The sequence below is a fragment of the Sinocyclocheilus anshuiensis genome, unplaced genomic scaffold (genome assembly GCF_001515605.1).
Source record: "Sinocyclocheilus anshuiensis isolate Anshui unplaced genomic scaffold, SAMN03320099.WGS_v1.1 scaffold658, whole genome shotgun sequence".
In the NCBI taxonomy this organism is placed as follows: domain Eukaryota; kingdom Metazoa; phylum Chordata; class Actinopteri; order Cypriniformes; family Cyprinidae; genus Sinocyclocheilus; species Sinocyclocheilus anshuiensis.
Genome location: NW_015542402.1, coordinates 816647 through 828925, shown reverse-complemented (window position 1 = coordinate 828925; position 12279 = coordinate 816647). Strand labels below are relative to the sequence as shown.

The following is a 12279-nucleotide window of genomic DNA, read 5'->3' as shown; positions in this document are numbered from 1 at the left end:
TTCAAAACAACGACATAAATGCATCGCTAGTCTCATTCAGGCCTTATTGACGTGGAGTTTAATACTTTCGTCGCTCTCAGTAACGGTAAGAACGGGACAAAATCTGCCACATGAGCGTGTCATATGCTATATATTGACAGCGAAGAGTCGCAGCGGGCGAAATATTGTGTGAAATTAAGTTTTAACCCGCTTGAGGCGATGAATACAGCGGTTGCTATGAGAGGCCTATAGCCGCGCGGCTAACGTTAGCTTAGCATCACAAACAGCCCGTGCTTTATGTTTCTGTGCTGTGTGTGTGTGTGTGTGTGTGTGTGTGTATGTGTATATATATGTGTGTGTGTGTGTGTGTGTGTATATATATAGGATGTGTGTATGTGTTGTGTGTAATCACAGCTGTGTTCTGCTCAGATCTGGGGATGGATGATGAAGGAGATGATGATCCGGTTCCTCTGCCCAATGTAAACGCGGCCATCCTGAAGAAGGTCAGACTTGTAAATTGCTATCATGCTTAATTGGAGTTTCGCATGAATGTAATATCCAGATGGTACATTAGGAAAGATAGATGGGTGACTCCCCTAAACGTATTTAGGTCTGATTTTACCCCAAGATAATAATTATAGCAACACTTTGCATACGTGTAATTCTGTGTCAACTCAACAACCAGAGGTCCACGGCTCAAATTTTTGATTTTGTCAATATTTTTTTAAAGAAATACATAAATGAAGAAAGCCAAAATATTAAATGTCATGGATGAATATTTACTGAGTAACCCACTATTTTGTAGAGGTCAAAGTCAATCTGTTGACTTTAGCAATCATTGTTGCATTATATGCCAATAGTCACCATTCACTATTTGATAGAGGGAAACAACTTACAGTTCTAGTTTCAGCATTATTTATTCTTCAGACATTGTTCTCTAAGTGCATTAAGTATCAGGTGTATATAAAGTGATCAACATTTGGTTTTCGACCACTGAAAATGGGTATTTTTCAACAATCTGGACCTGGAGCCACATTGAGATCCCCATATCTCTGGGAATGAACAATAATAAGGCCTTGGAAAAAGAATATTCCAAAAGAAAAGTTTATTAAGAACCAGAATCTAAAATCATAATGCAATATCTTTAATACTTCCTGAGTTACAGGTACGCAAACTTTGGAAAAAGAATATTTATGGCACTCGGACAGTTTTTTTTCTATACAATTGTTTTGATGGAGTTAAACAAGATACATTTCTAGTTTCAACATTATTTGTTCTTCAGATATTCTTCTTTAAAAGAAAAGAAATCTTAATGCAAAGTGACCCTCATTTGGTTTTTGACCACTGAAAAACGTGTACAATTGAACTATTTACTCTTGGAGCCATATTTAGATCCCAACATCTCTGGAACTGAACCAAATAGGGCCTTAAAAATGACGATGCCAAAAGGAAAGTTTGTTAAAACCCAAAATCTGAAAGGGCATTGAGACAACTTTAATACTTCTTGAATTACAGGCATGTAAACTGTGGAGAAAAAAACTTGAAAAGAGCTTTTTCCCATTTTTGAACGGCCACCATTGGCAAATAATGCAACAAAGATTGCTAAAGTCTGCATATTTTACTAATAGACCTATCAATCTCTGTGTAAAAATAACATCATGATGCTGCCATCTTTCTGAAGTCACCCCCCCCCTGTAATTTGGCTCCAAATCAAATCGCAGGTGAAAAAATGTAATTTTGACCCCCCTCTACAAAATTGTGGATTACTCTGTAAACGTGCATCTATGACTTTTAATATTTTGACTTTCATCACTATACATGTTTATCTTTCTTCAGAAAAAATATTGACAAAATAAAAACATTTAAGCCGGAGAAGTTTGGTCGATTAGACATTGAATGACCCATATAGAAATAGCTTGCATGTAAACAGCTGTAATGTATTCAAATAACACAAACTCCACTGTTGATGAATATTGAGCAATGTGGTTTATGTATCAAAGTGCATTATAACATTATTTTCATGCTAGTTCTCATTACTGTAATGTGACTGGATTTTGTTTGTCTCATTGCTCAATATTCCCAGTTACGCGAAATATTTAAAGCGTATTATATATAGGCCCGGTTTCACAGACGGGGCTTAGACTAAGCCAGGATTAGATCTAGAGATGCACCGATCGATCGGCCAGGGATCGGAATCGGCCGATTTTCCTCATGATCGGCCCGGATCGGTGATCGGCCGGTCAGTCTCACTTCTTTCCGATTTCGAGTCGATTCGTTTTGTTCCCAGCGGCACAGGCAATAACATCAGCCGCGCATTCTCGCTCTCATCTCTCCGACGACCCCTTCTCTCTCACACATGTCTCACTCGCTCCGATTAAATAGTGCTTGTATTGCGCATTATAGTAATTCCTGCAGGTTTCACGCTTACACCAAACGCACGGCGCACCACCACTGATCTATATTAGTGGAGCGCACAAGCCACGCTCAGTCTCAAACAGCTTGTGAGCCACAAATACCAAAATGAGTGGCTAACTGCGCTAAAATGTTCAAATACATGCAAAATTATGTCAAAAAACAGTCAGTTTTGGAACGTTAAATAGTTGAGAAAGAGAAACAGTATATTGGGTCCGTGGATAAACTCCTAGAGGGACCGCAGTCCAATATTCCTGCAGCTGTCTGGCATGTTAATCAAAGACCAAAAGACAAAGAAAATCATTTTCTGCTCTTGACTGAATACATTTTTATAACTTTAATGGTAAGCATTCATCTGTATTTAATTTTTACAATGAAGACTAACGAAATTAAAGTAATCAAATCTAAAATAACACTGGATGTGTTATTTTACATTTGATTACTTTAATTTCTGTAGTATTTCTTACCTGAATAAAAACTTACTTAACCTGAAAAACTTAGTTTCATAGCTCTATTTCTTCTATTGCATTTATTTGTGCTGTTATTTGCCTTTTTTTTTTTTTTCTTATTTTATTACTGAATTTTACTTGTGTTTTTTTTATGAAAATAAAACTTTGCGTTGAAGAAAATCAGATTTTTGTTAGTATATGCTGTCAATTACAGTTCTTGGAAAGAAAATCGGTATCGGCAGATTACACTAACGAAAAATCGGAATCGGCCAAGAAAATTGCAATCGGTGGATCTCTAATTAGATCATAGTTCAATTAAGACATTTAAGCAATTTTCATAAACGTGATTAAAAAAACATTACTGGTGTGCATCTTGAGACAAAACAAAGGCACTGATATATTTTAAGATCAGTCAATGCAAGTTTCTTTCAGTTGAAACAGCTCAGACTTACATTTTAGTCTAGGACTACTTAAAATAAATACAAAATGTGTCCGTCTTCGATGGGACTGAGCCTTACAGTGTGTGTTAATATGTCCACAGGTGATTCAGTGGTGCACCCACCATAAAGACGACCCTCCTCCTCCTGAAGACGATGAGAATAAAGAGAAAAGAACGGATGACATCCCCGTCTGGGACCAGGAATTCCTCAAAGTAGACCAGGGCACCCTCTTCGAACTCATTCTGGTGTGTAAAACTGACCCGATGCTTGTGCTTTGACTGCCAGCATTCGTTAAAACGGTGCTGTATGCTACAGAACCGAGTCGCAGATCTGATCTCATGGGGGGAAAATAAAGCGAAATGCCGCCTGTTGGTTTTCAGGACCAGTTGAGTGCTTGAAATTGTAGGATAAACAAATGTGGCGCCCTGCATTTAATGAATCCCTCGGCTAAAAGAACGCACTATTATAGATCAGTGGTTCTGTCATCATTTACTGCCTGCATGTGCCTTCTGGTTCTTGAGACTGCAGTTTTTTTCAAAATAACCCCACGGTTAAACATTTATAAAAGTTCAAAGACCAAAGCAGAAACCAAACATTCATGATGCACCTGAAGACAGAAAAAAATCATAATTAATTTATACAATTTATTTAACGGTCAATATTGTACTCCAGTTTGTTGATGAAATATAAACATTTAAACGGTGGCTGTAGTAAAAACTTGTTTTCCTGACAGATTTATTCAAACATGCATTAAATAATGAAGACAGCAGGTCTTTCCTGTAAATGTATGGAATTTCTGACATCTCCCATTACGTGCAGGATTTCAATTAAATACTAATTTCTGAGTTTCTGACATTTACACCATTGATGTAACCGTCAGTATGCACTGGGAAAACACCCTCAGAAACCAACGTCAAATTGCTTTGAAGTGTTTAAAACCAAGTTCTCTTCTGTTTTTCACATCTTGGCTCCTCTGTGAAACGGTCTTAAAGTCCGCTGTAAACCAGTCTCTTGTGCTCTTCATGCTTCTGCAGTGAGTTGAGTGTTTGCACACATCAGAACAGCAGTGCGTTGACCCACCACACGATGGCTGCGTGTGAAACGCTCTCATCACGCTCACTTTCATCTCTCTTCCCTTTGTTTAGGCTGCAAATTATTTGGACATCAAAGGCTTGCTAGATGTTACTTGCAAGACGGTTGCAAACATGATCAAAGGCAAAACCCCAGAGGAGATCAGAAAGACTTTCAATATCAAAAATGATTTTACAGAGGAAGAGGAAGCCCAGGTAAAACAAGTGCTCATTTCCTGTCTCTCCTCTGTCACGCATGGTCTTAATGCGCTCAGACCGGTGCTGCTTCAGTGTCATTGAGATACTATCATAGTTTTTATTCATATTTTGAATCGGTTTTTAGATTGTTTTCGTTTTTATTTTAGTCAAAGTTTAATAATTTTGTGTGTGTGTGTGTGTGTGTGTGTGATGTATATATATATATGTATGTATGTATGTATATATATATATATATATATATATTTCACTTTTATTTGTTTTGTTTTAGTACATAAACTGTTAAAATTAGACCTATTGCTGAAATAGATTTTTAGATTTTCAGTAATGTTTTTTTTTTTCAAGTAACAAAAATGTTTTAATGGTTTACATTTTTCAGTTTTCGTAATAACTCCCCAGAATGTTGTTTGTTGCAGGTACGTAAGGAGAACCAGTGGTGTGAAGAGAAGTGAAGATCCTGACACACTTTTTAACACTACGGATTGTTCCCAAAAAAAAAAAAAAGTAATTAAAAAAAAAAATTGCACTGTTGATATTTGTTGAGATTTAACACAAATAAACATAATCAAATCCCTTGCGTTTTTGCTAGCATGACCATTGTCTTTGCTTGTGTGGTGTAAAAGCCTTTTTTTGTCATTCCTCTTCAGATGAAGGGAGTAGAGGAAACACTTTTTTTTTTTTTTTAATCTTTCTTACCACACTTTTATTTTATTTTAACGGAGCTCGTCACCAAGCGCCAGATTCTGTTTTCTGGTTTTGAGAAATGAACGTATAGCTTAAGGAACATTTCCTAAAAGATCAGTGTTGGAAATCTGAAGGTTGAGATGTTTGAAACATGTCTTGTGATCTGGAAGTCCTCGTGTCTGCGCGCACCTCATGTGCTCTGCCTCCGTGTATAGGATCGACAGTCTTTCACGGTTCTGCTCCTAAATGGTAGGCGATTAGGATTTTGAATCTTTTAATTCCAAAACAATAAAACAAGATTATTGTGGGATTTGTCAGTTCTCCGTTCAATGTCTTTTCTGCGTCTTGCAAGTGTTTTATATGTAGCTTTCCTTCCACTATCTAGTAGTTTCGACACTTGACTAGTATCTGTGACTCCTTCTGTTAGTGAGTCTATAGTGGCTCCAGACAGTATTTGTTCACTCGTGTGAATGTGATCACATTAGAGCAGCCGTCTGCATCTGCATCTCTGCTGCTGGAGCTTTTCTAACACTCACTTTATTTCTTATTAATTAGATCATTTTGTTCTTAATAATTAGTGCTCTGTGTCTTTGAAGCAGCTGTTTTTTGGTGACCTGGGTTTGAATCACTTTAACTCTAAACCATAGTGTCACAATCCTTTTGTCGTCGTTGTCAACTAAATCTATCATTTCACACCTAACAACATTTTTTTTTTTATTGTTATTGAATGCTTTTGTTTAAAGTGTGCTTTTGCTATTTATTGACTAATTTTTTTCAGACATTGTGTGAATTTTAGTGTCCATACATTTTGGCAATATGGCTATTGAACAAACCAGTAAACATCACACCTACTCTGAAGAAAAAAGTGACATTGGTAACATTTAACCTTATTTGTTAATGAAAATACAACTATTAGTTTTTAGTTCATGTTAGCTCTGTTCATTAATATTTTTCAGTGGACCTGAGCTAACATGAATTTGCTATAGAAGCCCTTTAACGCTACAAAAGGTAATTGCAACAATGTCTTTTTTCTCACAATTGTGAGTTTATATCTAGGAACATTCAATCCTGGGAACTGTGAGATCAGAATTTTTTTTTTTGCAATTGCAAGATATAATCTGGTAATTAAAAGAAGAGTCGACGTTGAGGGGTACACGTGAAATTTTGAGAAAAACTAGCTTTTTTTTTTTTTTTTCTGTCGCGGAAGCAGTTTTAGACAAACTTTGTGAAATGTGACTCAGAATTGTGAGGAAGGAAGTCCGAATTCTTGAGTTGGCATCTCGCAATTCTGACTTTTTTCTCTCAAAATTGCCTGAAACAAGTCAGAATTGTTAGATTTAACCTTTTTGAAAAAGTTGCAGTTGCCATTTTTTCTAATTCTGTGGAGGAAACGGGTGCAACTTTTTTTTATTTTAATTTGATTTTCAATCTTGAATTTTTCTAAGACTAATGAGTGCTTTAGATATTTTCCATTGTTAGTTCATGTTAACTAATGTAGTTAATGTTCATAAATAATTGTAGTAGTGGATGTGATGGGACACTGGCTTCCTAATAGCTATACTTCCTAAAAAGAGTAGTGAAGACAACAGACATGTTCAAATGGTATGCCACGCTGTCATATATCAGAACTCTTAGCAGTGTGCTCAAATGAGTTCATTATACAGTGGACAAAACCAGTAAAAACAGGTCAAGTTGGACACTGGTTCTGTTGCACATGTTGGTGAATGCATGCAAAAATAACAGCATGCTGCTGTTCCAATGGAGTGTCTGAAACACTGAAAGAACTCCATGAGACAGGTTTTTTTTAAATATTTTAATAAATCCAGAGCATGATACATCAAAAGCAAAAGGAAGAAAGATGGCTTGCTATATGTGAACACTGAAGATGTATGGCTCCCTCTGCCTGATCACAGGAGATGGCAAATGACATGATTGCTTCAGAACAGACCTGAGTCAACACTGAAACACACAGATACATGCACATCATTTCATACAGCGACGTTTGTATGATGACAGGCACAGCTGACTTCAGATCTACACCACAAAAGCTATTAAAAATGGCACTTGTATCAATAAAAGTAAACGGCCAAGGAATGTTTTTTCTTTTTTTTTTTGTCTTTACATAAAAACATATAAAAGTTTAGTTATTTACGGACTTTCAATCTATAAAAGAAGACGTTTAACACTTATTTGATCGTAGAAGAGTTAGCGTGAGAACTGACACTGTTTTCAGTGATGTAAAGATACGGCGTTTACATGATGAAAATTCTTAACACACAGTGGCTGAATCTCATGAAGAAACATCCAGGTCAAGCTGGACCACAACATCAAAAGATGAAGGAAGAAATGTATATTGCATAAAGAAAATAAAGTCATTTTGACCATTCAGAGTTTTGGGATTGTGGTGAAAGTTAAGCACATCTCCCCCAAATTTCACATTACTGTAATCCACAAAATAAAACAATAAAACATTTCCACTACAGTAACTGCGTTGTACTTTCTAATGAGAATTAAAGTATAGTGAGAACTGTAATGCAGTAATGAAAATCATATATACAATAAAAAACAGGGTTCGACATTAAACCTCGTCGCCAGACACATAAATCGGTTATTCACTTGTCCAATTATTATTTTTTGTGGTGTAAATGTAATTTATTCTGAAGTAATACTCTCATCAGTGTTCTCTCGGTGCTTTCTTATTTTTTATCATCTGAAGCAGCACTGAGATGCACAGACTGTTTAATGAAACACTGAGGTGACAAATGCATTTACACTGCAAAATAATGTTATGAGATTAATGTTTTAAACGTATGTATTTTTGAATATACAAATGAGAAATGTTGGGTAAAAATGCAATCATATTTTAAAATATGAAACCAACCTACCAGTAGGTGGCAGTAAGTAACTGTCTTGAGTCATTCATTCAACCGATTCGTTCAAACAGCTGATTCAATCAAGAATGAGAAAATAAGTGAGTCATTGAATCGTTCACTCAACAGATCAGCTCAGAGACCCTCAACGGTCCTGCTGTGGCTTTGTTTGGAACTATTTTTGTTGGCAAAATGGAGAGAAAAACTGACTAAAATGTAACCAATTTAATATAAAATTCTTGTTTGTTGAATTGTATCAAAATCAGTGTCACATTTGCAATCGTGCTGATATTTGGGAAAACAGCACTCTTGCTTGTGTGATGTTGCTTAACTGTATCGTGATATAAAATTGTTAATGTTGAGCCCTGCAATAAATAAATATATATATATATATATATATATATACATATATATAGAAGAATGGGGGCTGGCGCAGCGTCCTCTTTGAAGGTAGCGAATGCACTTCTTTTTCCTCCTAGGAACAGTCAAGAGAGTTATCTGTGAATAAAACGTGGATGTGAAACGTCACAAATATGAACTCTGGACAACAATGACAAAAAATAAAGAGCACAAAACAAACAGTTATGCCAGAATATATAGTGTAAAATAAGTGCAAAAAAACCGACGTGTGAAATTACTGAAAGCAGGAGTGCTTTATTCGACCGTTCTGATGGAAGTTTAAGCTTTTCCAAAAAAAAACATGACACTTAAATCTCCAGTGAAGTTTTATTCTCGTGGTGAGTGAATGTTTTCATGCAGAAATCATGATTCTTCCGTAAGTTCACACTCTAAATTTAGGATAAATTTTTGAACGAACTCAAAGCATAGATCAGAGGAATTTCAAGCCAATCACATTCAACATTTTAACAGTAAAATACATTCAAAATGTATTTCAATTCACGAACACAAGCAGGAACGGTATTTACAGTTGAGTGCATAAGTTTGTAGAATCTTCAAGATGTTAATAATTCAAAAAGAGGGATCATAATTGTTTATGTGGACTACATATGGAGCTGCTGAAGGACAGTTCTAAAAGATCTTTTATTTTTGTTTTCTGCAAGTTTTTTTTTTAAACTTCGGAAACTTGTGCACTCAGCAATTCATACAAATACTAGACAGTCACATTTACAGTAACATGTTTTAAAATGTTACTGTAAATGTGACTGTCTAGTATTTGTATGAATTGCTTTAACATTTTAAAACATGAACTGCCATTATAAAAATGAATGATAAGCGGTGGTTCGAACCAGCTGACCATTTGACTTGAGGAAATGAACTGAACTTCTTAACTCGATCACAACATTTTTAACTAATAGGTAGCATGTTTTCTGAAATGTTATGTTTAAATATGCAAATGAGGCATTATCTTATTTAAAATGCGCTAATTTGCATACATTTCCAGAACAGAAATCTGAAGCTCAAATGAAGCCAGGTTCAAACTTCTTTTCATTTTTTCAGCATATCGGAGAATAAAATGTTATATAAATCAGGTGAATGAAAGGCTAAAACCCTTCAGAATCTAGACAGGAATAAAACTGTAAAGGTGTCAGTGCTGCTGAAGTGGTGAAAAAAAACTCACCACCTTTAAATATGCGTATTGTACTTGAGATCTACAGATGCAAACAGATGAAGTGCCGGAAGGAATAGTTTTGAAGTTTGCACTGAAGTTGAAAGCAATAGCAACACACTGCCTGGAAACCGCAGCGAAAGCAAACCACAGTCAGGAGAGGCTGGAGATCAGTCACAAATCAGAGTCACACACACGCTCTCGGCCGCATCAAAGTCTTGCAGCCTTCCTCTGACAGGAACGTCACCGGCTCTCGGCCAACGCATCTGCAAGCGTTTGCTCGCTGAAGCTCTCCGGACCGCAGCCAGATCACACGCTTCTCACCGTCAGCGAGCAGAAGCCGTGCGTCTGGGACATTTCCACAGCGTGATGATGATCGTCGGCTTTACGTCACTCGTGATGCCTCATTCCTGCACTGCTTTAGTCACTGAACAGTGCTTTTACTTCGTTATTTTACTTAAAGAGACAGTGCACCCAAAAATGAAAATCCTGTCATCATTGACTCACCCTCATGTTGTTGCAAACCTGTGCGAGTTTCTTCTGCTGAACACAAAAGAAGATGTTTTGAAGACTGTGGGTAAGCAAACAGTTTCTGGTCCCCATTGACGTTCATAGTATGGGGGGGAAAATACCGGCAACCGTTTGGTTCCCCACAGTCTTCAAAATATCTTCTGTGTTCAATATCTTCTTTTCCCCATACTATGAAAGTCAATGGCTACCGCAACTGTTTGGTTACCAACATTCTTCAAAACATATTCTTTTGTGCTCAGGAGAAGAAAGAAACTCATACAGGTTTGCAACAACATGAGGGTGAGTCAACGATGACAGGATTTTCATTTTTGGGTGCACTGTCTCTTTAAGTACATTTTTCATGTATCTGTATTTTTATTTTGTGAAACTTTTACTTGTTTCGCTACAACGCATAATATTGTTCTTTTCATAAAAACATATGTTGAACTGAAGAAATCGGCACCTGAGACGCGATAGTGATTTCTGATTTGTGAACAAGCGAATTCTTTCCAATGAATCTGTTGAATTGGTTCAGGAATCACACTGAAAGATTCATTCATGAATCGACTCACTGATTCAATGATCCGACCAAGAACTGGTATCGTCTGAGCTTGAGTGTGTGCGTGACTGATTTGCTTACTGTAATGAAAATCATGTTTAGCTCATGACTGGCAGTTATTTGTGAAGTAAATCTGCGAGATTGAAACACTTAATTAATTAATTATAATTATTAATTATAAATAATGTTCACGCATCTTGCCCCGCTGCTGTAACAGTTTCAATGATAAAAATAGTATGTTTGCATAACGTTCATCTTAAAATATTAATGCATTTTGCTCCATGTGACATCCGTATATTGTATTTATATAATATTTGCAGCCACATATTTACAAAAATGTAGTTTTTCATTATTTTAAACATACCACATGGTGTATTTTTTTTACACATTTTAATTTAATCATGAACTTAAATTGACATTTTGGTATATTAAAGTTTATATTAATGTTTTGTTATACATTTTATATATTAATGTTTTGATAGTGCATATTAAGTTTTAGTAATAAAATAAAAAGCTTATCTGTAGATCACACATACACATTAAAGAGCCGCAGTATTTGGGGGAAAAAAATCTAAATGTGATTTTTCTGAGAAACAAAATTTAATTGTGATTTAAAATGTGATTAAAAAAATTCCAGGTTTAATGTGCTTGTTTGTAAGGCTGCACAATTTGGCCAAAATGTTATGATTATACCAATATGCCTATAAAATAATAATAATAATAACTGCTATTATTATTGCTAAATAAAAAATAAATAAATTACTAAAAAGGAATACTACTATTGGTCTAATGCACAATTTAACCCCAAATTTTGTGATTATATCAATGTGGCTATAAAAATAAAAAATATTACTATTGGACTAGGGCTGCAAAGGATGACCAAAATGTTGTGATTATATCAATATGGCTGTAATGTAATAATAACAACAACAACAAACATATTAATTACTATTATTAGTAAATAAAAATGAGAATTACTAAATGAAAACAAAATACTGTATTTTATAATATTTCAGTGTAAAATAAAAAATAATATTTAAGATTAATAATATAACAATAATTTTATTTAAATTATAAATGTAAAATTACAAAACTAATATTTATAGCTGTCTTATTGCATCATTCTTCAAATGTTAAACTGTCAAACTTAGAGCATGAATTAAATCGCAGCCTTCCTGACTTGATAATCACACTGAGCCGTATTTCAGCTTTATTTCCTTTAATCATGCAGCACTAGTCTGCACTAATCTTTCTGACTGACTAGTGTTGGCTAGAATAAATAATAATCGATCAGTACTTTTTACTTTTTATACTTATATAAAGTAAAAAAATTTTTTTTATCAGGCTATCTGTACTTTTACTGAAGTGCTTGATTTGTGCACTTCATCCAGCCCTCTGCAAAAGTTACGTCTGGCTCAAACAGAACTATGAGTCAAAGCATGGACCAAAACCTTGCTGAAAGTCAAATGAAGCAGTAAGGGAAGTGCAGTTAAAGCAGAGCAGTTGTGTTGGAGCCGAACACG

At 35.4% G+C, this 12279-nt stretch overlaps 2 protein-coding genes across 5 annotated transcripts in view; one reads left to right on the top strand and one right to left on the bottom strand.

The window, feature by feature from the left end:
* LOC107692975 (S-phase kinase-associated protein 1) overlaps positions 1-5055 on the top strand; it is a 28162-nt gene extending 23107 nt beyond the window's left edge. Inside the window, exons 4-7 of the mRNA XM_016492204.1 lie at positions 407-482; positions 3382-3525; positions 4426-4566; positions 4983-5055. Of these exons, the coding sequence (XP_016347690.1) occupies positions 407-482; positions 3382-3525; positions 4426-4566; positions 4983-5018 (397 nt within the window). The 3' untranslated portion in view covers positions 5019-5055. The remainder of the gene's footprint in view (positions 1-406; positions 483-3381; positions 3526-4425; positions 4567-4982) is intronic.
* A 3485-nt stretch (positions 5056-8540) lies between these two features.
* The window catches only part of LOC107692971 (transcription factor 7-like 2), a 50939-nt gene continuing 47200 nt past the window's right edge, over positions 8541-12279 (bottom strand). For 3 of the 4 annotated variants that reach the window (XM_016492198.1, XM_016492199.1, XM_016492200.1), the window contains one exon: positions 8541-8618. In XM_016492198.1, the coding sequence (XP_016347684.1) occupies positions 8596-8618 (23 nt within the window). In that variant the 3' untranslated portion in view covers positions 8541-8595. The remainder of the gene's footprint in view (positions 8619-12279) is intronic. The other variant, XM_016492197.1, reaches the window with a different exon arrangement.